The sequence below is a fragment of the Festucalex cinctus genome, chromosome 7 (assembly GCF_051991245.1).
Source record: "Festucalex cinctus isolate MCC-2025b chromosome 7, RoL_Fcin_1.0, whole genome shotgun sequence".
In the NCBI taxonomy this organism is placed as follows: Eukaryota; Metazoa; Chordata; class Actinopteri; order Syngnathiformes; family Syngnathidae; genus Festucalex; species Festucalex cinctus.
The window spans coordinates 16022218-16036646 of NC_135417.1; the positions used below are offsets into that span (position 1 = coordinate 16022218).

General features: G+C 37.2%; 1 protein-coding gene across 1 annotated transcript in view; it reads right to left on the reverse strand.

Annotated features, from left to right (window-relative positions):
- The window catches only part of LOC144022107 (mannosyl-oligosaccharide 1,2-alpha-mannosidase IA), a 150183-nt gene that overhangs the window by 8879 nt on the left and 126875 nt on the right, over positions 1-14429 (reverse strand). Inside the window, exons 5-8 of the mRNA XM_077526607.1 lie at positions 8543-8637; positions 4570-4693; positions 4349-4442; positions 2236-2351 (exon numbers count right to left, since the gene is read on the reverse strand). Coding sequence (XP_077382733.1) covers positions 2236-2351; positions 4349-4442; positions 4570-4693; positions 8543-8637 — 429 coding nt within the window. The remainder of the gene's footprint in view (positions 1-2235; positions 2352-4348; positions 4443-4569; positions 4694-8542; positions 8638-14429) is intronic.

Here is a 14429-nt window from a genome sequence, read left to right on the forward strand (position 1 = left end):
AAATGAGAATTAAATTTCATTTTCAAAATGAAAAGTTAGATTTTTTGAGGAATATAGTCACAAGACTAAAATAAAAATGTAATGATAAAAAAATATTATTATTTTGAGATATCTTTTTTAGTAACTGAAATTGATTATAATCACAACAAAAAGTCTCAATAAAAATGTGTATTTTCACCAAAATATTTTATCAAAAGATTAAAAGTGAAGAATCTATTTTCTATTCTATTATCAAACGTATTAAGCTAATTTTCCCATTTGTTGCATTATCATTAAATCACGTTGAAAATTCAACGTTTTTCTTCTTCAAGGGATTCAGATTTCCGAGGTCCCGCTATTCAATTTAAAACGTTAAACGTCTGAACCAAAGTCCCATTTTAGATGTTCCAATTCGCACCTCTTAACAATCCGATAAAACCTTTGAAAAGTCTTAAATGTCAAGCTGTGCGAGCGCAAAGTTAAAACATGCGCCGGGATTTGAAATGTCGCATTCAATGGCCTTATTACATGCTAAATTGGCGGCGAGCGAGAAATGCATTCAAATGGAACCGGCAAGAAGCCCCTCGCATCCTGACACCTGTGGGCACACCAAATGTGTGCTGGGTGAAGACATTCATGCAAGTGTCTGCCAATGTGAAAATGACTTTTTATCATGCAAACTTTTTAGGTGTTTTATGATGACTCATCACTTTTCGCTGCCATGCTCCAATGACAAAAAAAATTAATGGTTTGCAATTTAGCATCCCCCATCTGTCTACTAGTGTTCATTTTATCAGCCATTTTTAAAATGTAGTCTTAGTCCAATTTCAATCACGTTTGTTAGTTTTTAATCATAGTTAGTCAATCTCGTCCCATTTTTATTTAGTCCATTTTTAGTCGATGATAAATCAAGCATTTTAGTTTCTGGTTTAGTCCAAGAAAAACATGATTTTATTCGGCTAGTTTTAGCCAACAAAAACTGTCAACGTTTTAGTGTAGTTTTAGTCAGGACAATCATTTTATCCCTGTATATTTTTTGTTGGTAGGTAATGTTGAACATTTCAGATCTAAAACTATTTACACTGAAATTTTCTAATCTTTTTGACAAAAAAACAAATTCACACGCAATTACTGTATATCAACAAGTGGCTACTATGGCTCCATTCTATATGAGCTAGTAAATTAGCCAGCATTAGCTAGCGGTCGGATTAACGGTATTGTTAGAGTGTTATAGCCATTGGATTATTTACATTAATACTATGATGTACTTTTTTTTTTTTTTTTTTTTTTTTAAACCTTTCACCGTGAATCCACCTCTCCTGTCTGTGCCTTATTTGTGCATGATGCACTCGCTCGCTAGCTGCAGACATGAAAGGGGGTGTGTCACTCTGTGTCACATGACAGTTTCACAGTGATAGATTAGCAGAGACAAGATTTTACTAAATCATATATCGTCTTGTTTTTGTTCATGAACTAAAATGTCCAGAGATTTTAGTCCATTTTTTTTTTTTTTATTAAGTGAAGTACATTTTCATCTCGTCTTCATTAGTCGACGAAAATGCAGACTAATTTAGTCCCAGTTATTGTTTATTAATGAGGTTTTTAGTCTAGTCTAGTTTTAGTCCGGTAAAAAATGTACGTTGATGAAATTAACACTACTGTCTACTACCATTAGCACACATTTTGGTAGCAATCGGACAAACTCTCTCGGGCGACATCGTCTTTGAAGGACGCCTAGAAACGGCCAAAATGAAATTAAGCATTTTAAACCAAACTAATGACCAAAATTTCACTCCTTCAAAACTGAAGTCAATAAGTTTTTGAAGGACCCCTAAATAATCCAAATGGCTGACTTCATGTCACTTTTCAGGAATGAGATTTTTTTTGTAGGTTTCAAAATGACTGACATCTCCACCAAATTTTATGAAAACGTCTTGGGGGCTGAATTAAAAAAAAAAAAAAAAAAAAAAAAAAATCTGGGGAGTGCGACTGAACCAATTGACATGCCTGATTAAATATAAGCGTGTGTATAACCTGGGAGCAAACATGAGCCAAGCAGAGTTAATGAGCTTTTTCTTATTGACACATGCTTTATGAAGCCTACTGGAAGGGGGGGATAGCGGAAGCGAGGATTTGCTTTTAATCTAAGGCGGACCCCCAGTCACGCTTGTGGCTTATTAACCAATATTGGTCACACCGCCTGGAAAGTACAGCGTTTTAATTGCGTAGCATATTTGAGTGCGCGTGCGTCCGTACCTCCAGAGCGTTGTAGTACATGTTCTTGGCGTCCTCGTCCGTCTTGTCCGACATCAGGTACGACTTGATCAGGTACTCGTAGAAACTGTCCCCCAGCCCACCGATGGATACGTGATCTGGGAGGAACAAACAGTGAGTGTATGAGGTCGGACAGTCACTTCACTTCGAAACAGGATATGAGAAAAAATATGTTTCTTTTTAAAATCCGAATGCCAAGAAAAGGCCAAAATGACCCTAAAATGGCCACTTTGTAACAAAATAATGGTGGACTTTGTGTATTGTCTCTTTTTAGACGTAGCTTCCTGTTGGGCTGCTCGATTATGAGGAAAAGATTACTCACAATTAAATTGGTAATAACTGAAATCACGATTAGGACGATCATTTGATTTTTGGTACAAAAAAAGAAAATGTTAAAATGTAACAAGTATTAACACAAATAAAATTCTTTGAAACACTATAATTATGTTAAATTCCTTTTGGATGAAACTAAATGTATTAAATTTGTTATTTTAAAATAAAAAGGTGCAAATCTATAAATTTAAACAACTCAAAATTAGTATTAATCTTTTTTTATGGTTATACTAATTTTGTAATTATGGAGTGTAATAATGGAAATTGTAATTGAATTTCCGTTAAGATTTTTTGTGGGTCTACTCATAATAGACATGTCCACCAGATTTCATGTTGGTAAGTAAAACTGTTTTGGGGGGCTGAAAGATAGAACAACCAGAAATGGTCACTTCAAATTAAAATGGCAGACTTCCTGTGTCTTTCTGGCCATGAGACTTTTTTTTTGTGTGGGTCTTCTTGTGCTATATTGTCATGCCCAACAAATCTCATGTTGTTAAGTAAAAGTAGTTTTGGGTGCTGATTCATTATCATAAAAAAACACAGCAAAAACAAGTTTGTCTTGGCCAAAACACCAGCAACAGACGATCAGATTTCCTGTATCTTTTTAGACATAGCTTCTTGAGCCTTTTTTGTGGGTCTACCTATGATAGACATGGCCATCAAATTCTTTTACGAATCTCTGCAAATGATCAAAATGCCCCAAATGTGACCACTTCAGACCACAAAAGTTGACTTCCTATGTTTTTCTGATTGCGTCTTGAGATTTTTTTTTTTTTTTTTTTTTTTTTGGAACTGTCCACCAAATATGTTGCTAAGTTAAACCGGTTTTAGGTGATGAATTGTAAAAATAAATACACAAGCATAAGTTTGTCTTTTGGCAAAAATGCCCATAAAATGGCCACTTCAGACCCCATTGAGAGTTTTTTGTGGGTCTTCTCATGATAGACATGCCCACCAAATTTCATATTGCTAAGTGAAACTCGCTGATTTTTCAAACTAGCAACCTCTTCTGCATCTCCTTTGTGATATTGCAGCCAGGACAGAAAAGTGAGTAGATCACAGTAAGTTTTCTTCCCCCAACTTTGCCATCACACGTAAACTTCTTCAGTGAAATCACACAAAAAACTTTTTTTTGTAGAGCTAATTAACGGCATGTGTACATTGTATGCGGACTTAATTACGTTGCCGTTTGTGAAGGTGAAGCATCAACAATCTGCTCGGCCGTCCGGCAATTGCTCTGCTTATTAATGCGCGGCATCAAAAGCGGCGCCTGCCCGAGCTCCTGCTGCTTTTCTTTTTTTTTTGCCTTATTGAAATGATAATGAATTCAATTACTTTGGAAAATTGGATCCTTTCCGATTTACCAGAAAAGGCGTGAAAACGATCAGGGTGGCGAGGAGGGGGTTGCTGAAAAGCAGCGATTCCGCACGAATAACAGAGGCTAATTGTTGCTAGTTGTCTGCGTTATCACACTAAAAAGGACCGAGTGTGCGTGTGCGCGTGTCAAGGGCAAACACAGCGAGCAGCGTTGGGAGAACATTGCGTGGGAGTCGCAAGAACGCCCCCGCTGAAATATCATATTCAGCTATGAATTTCAATGTGGATTCATAGAAAAAGCTCAAGATTGCAGAGCAGCCACAAGATTAGGGACAGCTACAGTATGCAGTGGCAGCATTAAGAGGTTTTTTTAGTTGTGTTCTCAACACAGAAATATGAATCGTGCTGATCATCATACAACCACATTGACATAAATGTAACGTACGTTGGACCCAGTTTCCGCTGACCGGGCTGAGAAAGTTGGGGTACAGGCCTTGAGGCTTCTCGATCTTGTTCAGCAGCTTCCTGATGTTCATCACCTGCGCAAACAGTCAAACAAAACATCAACTACTAACAATTCAAAAATGTGATACAATATAATATTATATATCATTGATTCCAAGGGTCCTTCAATGAAATCATTTGCTCTCGGTTGAAACTGCGTACCTTCTCGCTGTAGACGGGGTCGCCGGAGAGCTCGCTGAGGTGGACAAACTCCAAGTGCAGGGTCCCGAACTCGGCCAGGATGCTGCTCCCGGCCGACGCCCAGCCCCAACTCCAACTGCTGCCACTGCAACAGAACGTAAAACGCGCACAGAATAAGCTGCCACAGACACAAAAAAGGTGCCATCTTGGGAGCTTGAAAATGCGAATATTGTTATATAAGATACATAATTAGTACAGGGAGTCCTAAGTTAAGGCACACTGGACCCAAGTTGTTTTGACTTTACAACAGTTACGCTCGGTCCACCATTTTCCATTTTGGCTGCTGGTCCACCATATAGCCCACAATGTTTTCCCCTCGTCTACTATTTAACCCTTAGCTAGTGCTAGTGCTTGTGAACTTGTGGGAGTATCTTTGGCTTTTCGATCTCTTTTTTTCCACATCAGACCCCCCCTTCTTTTCCATGCACCTCTAAGCAGTGGTAAGAACAGCATCTTATTTTATATTATTTTTTTATTTTAATGCATTTCAGTTTTTTTATGCAAATTATTTTGATGTAAATATTGACTTTAATGGGGAAATTCGACTTAAGTCAAAATTCGGGAACTCCAAATCCCTGTATTTTTCTTTTTATTATGTTTAAATGTTTTTATTGTGTAGTAACTATTGGCCATGCACGCAAATGGCAATATGCAGAAATTATAGTGCAGTATGAGATCCTAGTTTCAATGCCAAAAGCTTCATTGCCAAAAGAGTTTAAGTATTTATAACTAAAATGAAACATTTTTTTTGCATGCTTTTAACATGGTGCATGTCTTTAACTCATTCACTCCCAGAAGTCATTTTCACTGAAGCAACACCCTTTTACTGGATTTTGACTGATTTTGCGAGGCCCGCAGAATATTCTGTTCTATTGCTATAAAAACATGGAACCTACCAAAAGAAAGATTAGAGTCTTTTCTGTTTCTGTTTTGCAACAATTTGCATTAGAATATAGTTTCATCATTATTCACAAATCTGTTCACAAATCTGTTTAAAACAGTGGGGCAAAACATGGCCCTGGTTGATCGCTTATACTCTGCTGCCACCTACTGGTCGTTTTTGTAATAACTACCATTGCTTCAAGTATTCTCTTCAGTTCAGAGGCTTTTTTTTGCTCTGGCATAAAAACAAACAAACAAACAAACAAAACGTATAAATACGTCTTTGGGAGCAGGGTAATATTTAAAATGGAACGTATTTATACGTTTTTGGGAGCAAATTAGTCAATGCACCAAATATTCTGTTTTGTTGGGGGAAAAATTGAAATTTTAGAGCTGTAATTTTCATACCGTGATATTTTTGCTCACAGTTATCATACCATCAGAATTCAATAACTGCTCCAATCAACGCCCTGCCTCTCCTCGCATTAAAATGGAAACTGTGAAAAATAATGCTTTTATGCAGAATACAGTTCCGTTTTTTGCATCGTAATTACATAACACTGTTACATGTATTCTGTTACTCCTTAAGCCTGCTTTAAGAGGGTGTGCACACTTATGCAAACACTTTTTCAGTTGTTTAAAGGGATACTTTACTTATTTATCCATTTTTGGCAGTCAAACATTAATATTTTGCCTATAATAGGGTTGATATTTTCATTATTTTTCACGTACAATTAGTACCTTTAAAAACTTAAAAACACATTTCGCAACTTGCTGTCGACTGAAAATGACATAACAAGGGCTCAGCCTCTTGATTGTCACATGACCAAAGCTAGAAAACAGGTGAGCTGTGATTGGTTACCTGAGCCCTTGTGATGTCATTTTCAGTCAACAGCAAGTTGCAAAATGTGTTTTTAAAGGTACTAATTGTACGTGAGAAATAATGAAAGAATTAAATTAATTATAGACAAAATATGAACTTTTTATTGCTATAATAGGCTAAATAAGTGAAGTATCCCTTTAATTTTACTTTCACTCTCAAAAAAGATGTCTGTTTTTTTTTTCAGTTGTTGTATAGGTGACAAGGTCGCTTTTTCTTTTTAAATCCCAAAAGTTACATTTGAACCGAAGCGCGCAGACTTTTTCTATCCATTTTATTTTGTCGCTCCTTCACCTCACATGACCACACATCACATAACACCCCTGCCTCCTCCTTCCTCCTCCTGATGTGCAGGAGAAGATAACGAAGCGAGCCAGCAGATGTCCAGCGCGCTCGGTTGCTTCCCACCCGGCGCGTAAAGCAAAAAGTAATCGCCAAACAGACACTGTGTTGAAAACCAGTGAAGCCGCGTTTTGCTGTCTGTTTATTAGCCACTTAGCCGGGACACGTTAATGCTTCGGAACAGATTAAAAGTCTAGGCGAGTTCATGTACTTTAATACATGCAAATATTATCTAGGCCGTTTTTATTTACGCACATGGATTAGCGCCTAATCAAAATCATATATAAACACTCAGTTTGTAGCACTGAGCTACATTAACTGGCAAGCATGCAAAAATACTTTTTCAAAATGTATTAATAGAAAATCTGGCATGTTTATATTTGGTAACAATTTCTGCCTGTGATAATGATGATTTACAAACTCAAACATTTTGTATAGTTCTCATTAAGAGTGGTGGGTAAAGTGCTGCCAATCCCTGCTGACTTTGAGTGAGAAGGGTATACTCTGGACTAGTTGTGTCGCAGGGCACACAGTCGAATAAGATCAGAAAAATATTGATATTCACACGAACGGACAATTGAGATGTTTTCGGAATGTAAGAGAGTACCTGTAGAAAATTTACACCAGATTCGAACCCAGAACCTCGCTGCTATGAGGCATACATGCTAACTATTAGCTCCTTTTTTTCTTTTGATTTTTTTTGTTTTTTACATTTTCAAATTACTGTCATTTAAATGTTCTGAATTTTACGTCTCAGGGGGAATATGTGAACACAGGAAGGCCCAGATCTAAAGATGGAACCTCAAACGTGTGACTCAAACGTTAGGGTGACCAAACGTCCTATGTTGGGGGGACAGACCACTTTTTTTTTTAACGTCCTGTCTGGGCGTCCACAGGGTTTATAAAATCATGAAAATGTCCAGAACACCCATGCAACTAGGGGCATGGAAAGGGCGTGGAAAATAGAATAAATAGAGAGGGTGAGGAGAGGACTCTTTAGAGAGTGCAGGAGTGAATTGTATCAGTCAGTTCTTCTCCTCTCTCCTCGCGAGCCCTGAACTGAGTTCTTCTCTCCTTTTTGTGTCATGTTTAATAGATGTCAAACAGGTAATCCTGACAACATTGCATGACACATAGGAGGTGGAGTGTGCTATGCTACCGCGACTGGTACCACGATTTTGAGGCTGGGCCGAGTGTCCTTTTTTTGGAAATTAAAATATGGTCATCCTAAACCGTGCTAACCTTACTTTATCGTGCTGTCCGTACATTTCTACTTCATGTGTTTAGTTTCATGGGTCAGTCACCCAGCCACAATGTAGTCAAGTCTGTTTGTAATGTTTAACTGAACGAAGATGTAATTGTAAACTATCAAGTTAGCTTATAGCGGAAGCTAGCTGCCATCTAGCTTGTTTACCTAAATGAAGATGTAGACCATCAAGTTAGCATATAGCGCAAGCGAGCTGCCATCTAGCTTGTTTAACTAAATGAAGATGCAGACCATCAAGTTAGCTTATAGCGCACGCTAGCTGCCATCTTGCTAAAAGTTATAATGACCCAAAAATAGTGCAATGGCAGCTGGCAATGTTTTTTTAAGGGGCGGTTGCTAATATTATGCCTTTGATTGTGGGGCAAGGTACAATTATTCTGCCAAAAATTACTTAGTTCCTGTAATAATACACATTTTGTTCTTAAATACAGCAAACAAAATACAGTAAGCCATGCACTGGTTTCTATAAGTACTCCAGGTTATGAATGTTTAAAAAAATAAAATGACAGAACTCATCACAAATGATTGCATGACTGGTGTGACTACTCGGTGCTGATGCTCACCTCCCCAAGTTGATGACTCCTCGCGGGATCCCCGTCGGCGTGTTGAAGGCCGGGAGCAACTTTGCGCCCAACTCCAGTACTTTCGTCTTGAACAGCTGCAAGAACAGGGCAGGAAAAAAAAAGCAACTTAGATGTAAGACAAGGGATCCTCCAATCGTTCTTTTGACACCAAATATGTTTATGCGCCATCACTGATCCAAATCCAGCTGTCACTGACATTGAACCCAACAACATTCCAAAACAAACATGTCACTTTAGGACACCGTCCCTTTAAGAGAGTACGCTTTTTCTGACTCTCGTCTCTCGGCCAAGCTTTCGGCGGCCAAGGTCGAGGCCAAGCTAATGGCTCATCAATCACCAAATTGTGCGTTTAGTGTCCAGGAACAAAAGCGAGGCGAGTCAGGTGTGATATTGAAGAAGAGAGATGGAAGCAATCGCAAGCAAGAAAATCCTCACAGGCAAACCGATGGATGGGAGAGATCAATGGCAGGGGGAAAGGAAAGTTGGGAAAAGTTGCTCAAGGTGCGATGGTCAAGTATCAACACAGAAAAAAAAAAAAAGGCAAAGACACTTTTGTATTGTTTTAAAAACGGACACATTGAAAATTAGAATCCTATCTTGATAATTTAAAAGAAAATGAATTTTTGTTTTTTTTACAGTTTTCCTTTGTAGGATCTCTTTATTTTCTTCTCTTTCAGCACATACTGTGTAAAAAAATATAATTTTGTAGGTTCTCCAAATTATAGGGCTACGACAAATGTTTATTTTAATAATTAATTAATATGTTGATAATTTGGAGAATTTAAGAGACAGAAATTCAGAGGATTTGGACAATTTTACATTTAACAAGGATTAATGATATGAATGATATATGATTAATTGATAATCAAAAATATTTATCGATTTCATTATCGATTAATCATTGCACCACCCAAATTATTTTATAGACATTTTTTCTGTATTTGTTTTGGTAAAATTATATTCTGAGAATTCTACAAGTATGATGCAATTTTTCAAGATGGTTTTAATTATTTTGTTTAACTTAACAATTTATTTGTATAAACAGAATATACCAGTCTTTTTTTTTCAGGATCTCTGTGTTAAAAAAAAAAAAAAAAAAAAAAAAAAAAAACTATATAAATACATGTTAGTTTTTGCAAATTTTCAGGAACTGTGAAATTTTATTTATTTTTTAATAAATATAAAAAATATTTTTTAGTATATATACTTTTTTTTTTTTTTTTAGTATTTTTTAGTATTAGGAAAACAAACAAAATATCTGAAATATTTTTTTAATTTTGTTTCCAGATCTCTGTGCAAAAATTGATACATTTTTAAATTTTGCTGAAAATTACAAAATTTCTGGAAAACATTCTTCAATTTTGCAGCGCGTACGCTCTCAGTTGACATTTCTTCCCTCCCAAATGTTGAGGATGTTTGTTGACAATGAGAGAGACAAACACACCAACAGATGCACATAAAGGTCAAGACTTGCTTAGTGGAGGTAACAACACGTCGGCCGTGTCTAAAAATAGCACGTGGCCGTCAAAGGTGGTAGTTTGCTTGTTTGGAGATGACATGATTAATTACAGGCGAGCGGCCGTCGGCTGGCATCTGCTCGCCCATTTCTTTCCACGCCCTAAATGAAAGGCCGCGCTCGGCAACGGCGCCGTGGGCCTCGTCCGCCGTTCCCGAAGTTAATTAAACTCCCGCCGCCTACGACTTCGCCCTCCCGCGATCAAGAGCTATCGTCGTCGTCATTGTCGTCCTCTCCGGTGACAACACCCAGCGGCCGATGAGACGCGACGGTGGGACGGTAGGACGCAAACGGCTGTTTCCATCAGCTAAGAAAAGCGCTGGAGCGACCACCCGGGGAAGGAAGAGCAAACAGTGTCAGGCCCCGGCGGAGGGACGAGGGCGAGGAAGCAGATTCGGGCTGCCACTTCTGCTTAGCTGCAAAAACGCGGCCTGTCCGCCTCGACTCGCCTCGGGGACGTGGAGGCAAAAACCGCAAGGAAGGACTCGGGACCAGCACGGCTGCTTTAGGATGCTTTCACTGGCGGTTATGCTCAAGAAAAACAACAAAAAAGAATAATACACGTTTTGCATGATCCCTGTGTTGTGTTTGAGGACTTTTTTGTGTTACCTTTGTTTTTATGATCATGGTTAAAAAAAAAAAAAAAAAAAAAAAAAAGAGGGTGCTCAAAAAGGGTGCTGATACCAGCCATTGATACTAAAAATAAAAAATAAATAAAAACAATCTAACTATAGTAAGAATAATCATGTGTGTCAGAAAGACAGACAGGTCTTTGGTGAAAATGATCTGTCATTGTTTAATTGAAAATATATGTATCATAAGTACTAGTGGTATTGGTACTGGTGAGAACTGTGAATACCCGTACTGGTAATGGTTTGGGAAAAAAAAAAAGAAAGAAAGAAATTAGAGGTCTGCAAATGTTGTGATTGAGGTGTCATTTTGACTTTTCCCCAAAAAATTTTCAGGATAAAAATAACATTTTATGCAGGAACTGTACAATATTTTACTGTAATTTTCTTTCAATCTTTGTAAAAAAACAAAAAACAAAAAAAGCAGGATATTTAATCTGTTAGATTTTTTTTTATATATATCTGTAGAATTAATACAAATATTTGTGTAATTTTGTGTATTTTGTGTACATTTAAAAAATTTAGAATTGTTTTTTTTTCTCAATTGTAAAGATTCTCTGTGCAAAATTCCATAAAATATTCTTTCTTTCTTTCTTTTTTTTTTTGCAAGTTCTCTGTAGTGTAAAAAAGGTTTGTGTAACTATTTTTTAGAATCTTTGTTTAAAAAAACAAAAAAACAAAAGCGCTGTATATAAAAAATACTGAATTTCTGTATCAAACTTCACTTGTGCAGTTTCTCTGTGCAAAAAACCCCCATTAAAAACATAATAAATGTACAAAGAACTATAAAAGTAAAAAAAATAACTCAAAATAAAATAAGTCAAAATAGTATTCAAATGCATGCAATCAATGAGTAAAAAAAAGATATGCATCAATTACTAAATAATAAGCAAATAAAAACACTATAACTCAAAAATTAGAACCTTTGCGATAGAGTTGTCAACTTGACATTCAACTGGATGCTTTGTGTAGCGTGTGTGCGTTTGCATGTGCCCGTCATGTGACTTGAAGTCTGTGTGCCCCAAAATAACTTTTCAATTTGAAAATAGAGTGGATGACATTTAAAGTCTTGTCTGATGTCTGTGGCTGAAGGGAGAAAAAAAAAGAAAAAAAAGCCACAGATAAATAATTCCAATTTGGACTGTCTGGGCCTCAAAATGCAGCCCCTCCCCTCTCCCCCCTTGCTATCTGTCCTCTACAGGCTCGCCACACTCCTCATGTACGCCTTTCATGTCACTTTTTCAAGAACAATCTCCAAACTGATTCAAGTCAGCTAAATGGCACAAACATGGAAAATAACTTCCATGGAGTTAGAAATATGTGGTTGTTTTTCTTGATGAGTTCAGTTGAGTTGATTGGACTGTTGCAGGGAGAAATTGTGGACGATGAATTCTACCTAGCAACAACTGACCAATCTGAATGAATTAAAGTACAGATGATCTGTTACTTGACAATTTATAGATTATCAAATTAAGCGACAACCATTTTGCTAGTTGATTAATCGTTTAGAGACCGGGTTTAACTTGAAACTGTCCAAATGTACTGTTTTTATTTTAAAGAAAGGGATTGATATATCAATTTTGTTAATACGTAATTGGTTAACCGAAACAGTAAAAGTAATAGATTAATCACCCGTCCCCGAAAGTCCATGTGTGATTGAAGCCTATTGAAATGTTATGGCAGTGAAAAATAATACAAAATTAAAAAATAATAATAATAATTCAAAACAATGCTGAGAAATATTCAGTATATGATGCATGTACAAAAAAGAGACATCCAGAAAAAAGAAAACCCAAAAATGTTTTAAAAAATATTGGGGGGAAAAAAATCTGCAAATTAAAATAAAATAAATTGTAAAATAAATATTAAAAAAATTACAGATAAATTAATCCATTAAAATACTATACAGTATATAAAATCAAATAAATATGAATAATTAAGAAAGTAAAGCTAAAATAAGCATAAAAATGTAAAAAAAAAAATTTAAAAAAAAAATCCAACTAAAATAAGTTTACAAAAATAATTTGTACTTCATTTGAATTATTTTTTATTTTCTTCAATTTACCAACTATATTTAGATGTATTTACTTAAACATCATTTAAAATTATATAATACCTTAAATATTCTCCAATTAGTCCGAAGAATTTGTTTTATTTTTATCCATGCTTTCATGATTTCTTATGAGCTTTAAAAAATAATTATTATAAATGTTTTAGCGCATAGCCGGTGCCGACGTGTATTTCAGCCCACTAATGAATTTGTCACATCAGCCACCCGAGCCTCGTGCTTGAAGAAAAAAATAATAATGAAATAAAGATTACCGTGCATAATTTATGCAGCGCAGCCTCGCTGGAGAGCGCGCTAAAGCAGATTCACTAAATTAGAAATGGTTGTGGGCCGGGCGGTAAAACCCAAGAAGAAGAAGAAGCCACCAAAGCCCAATTTGGAAAACAAACGAGCGGCGATGGCGAGCTTGCTTCCTCCGCGGCGCGGCGCTAAATTGGAGCGCATTAGCGCCATATTGTGGCCTTGAACGCTCGCTGGTGTGTTGATCGCCCAATAAGAGCAATGGATTTGTTGTTTAGAAACAATTAAGGCACATATTGTGGATCGTTATATTCCTATTATACAGTATGTAGGGCCACAATAACACTGAGAGTGATCATTATTGCTTTATAGCCTGCTGTATAATAGCCAATTACCTCCAGCAAGGCACTTGTTACCCGGACAAGGATTTCATGGGCTCAGTCAGCATACGTTCTTCCATTACGTTGCGCCTTCCTGTTTCGACGCTGGTCAGCTTTTGAAGTCAGTCGTCATGTCAATCATTACAGAAATGTTAATCACTGTCACAACCCAATCTGTAGCGCTACTAGAGCTGCACTGAGTTTGGCGAATACAACCAAAATAATCTGTTTCTTGAAACACATCAAGCTCCACCATACTTACTATTAACATATTCACTGTGAGATGTTTTCAAAGCATTTTGACTGCTCTTTCAAACCCAATCATTCTGTGTTCCGTGACAAAGAAAGCACCGGACGCTCTTCTTTGACCAGAATAAACAAGAAAGTTTGTTCCTAACCTTTTCCATTTCCTCCAAAGACTGCAGAGAAAGAGAGCTTTTTGTGAAAACCTGTCAATCAGAACAGTGACGTCCACGCTAATATTTTTTGCTTTTGTGTCATGTCAAACTACAACACAACATAAACAAGGCTGAGAATGGGCTTCTGATGGCAAAATAACAATTTCCATAATTTGTATTTGCAGTAATACAACTAAGAAACGTTCCATCCATCCATTTTCTTGACCGCTCATTCCTCACAAGGGTCGCGGGGGGTGCTGGCGCCTATCTCAGCTGGCTTTGGGCAGTAGGCGGGGTACACCCTGGACTGGTTGCCAGCCAATCGCAGGGCACCAACTAAGACACTGACAAATAATTGAACCACACATTACCAAAATTACACCTTTAACAGAGACAGAGTTTGACTCTCTGTGAAGCCAGAGGTGTTACACCCAATTCACACTGACTGCGGAACGGACGCGGTGCGTTTTCCGTATGGCGGCCATAAGGATGCCACAAGAATAGAATGCATACAAGTCTGCGAACCAATTCACACCAGCTGCAGTGCGGTGCGGAACGGATGCGGCGCTGCAGAAGGTTTCCGCAAGGGTTCTATTTTTTCTGGATTTTCATGAAGCTAAAGAAATGACACGAGC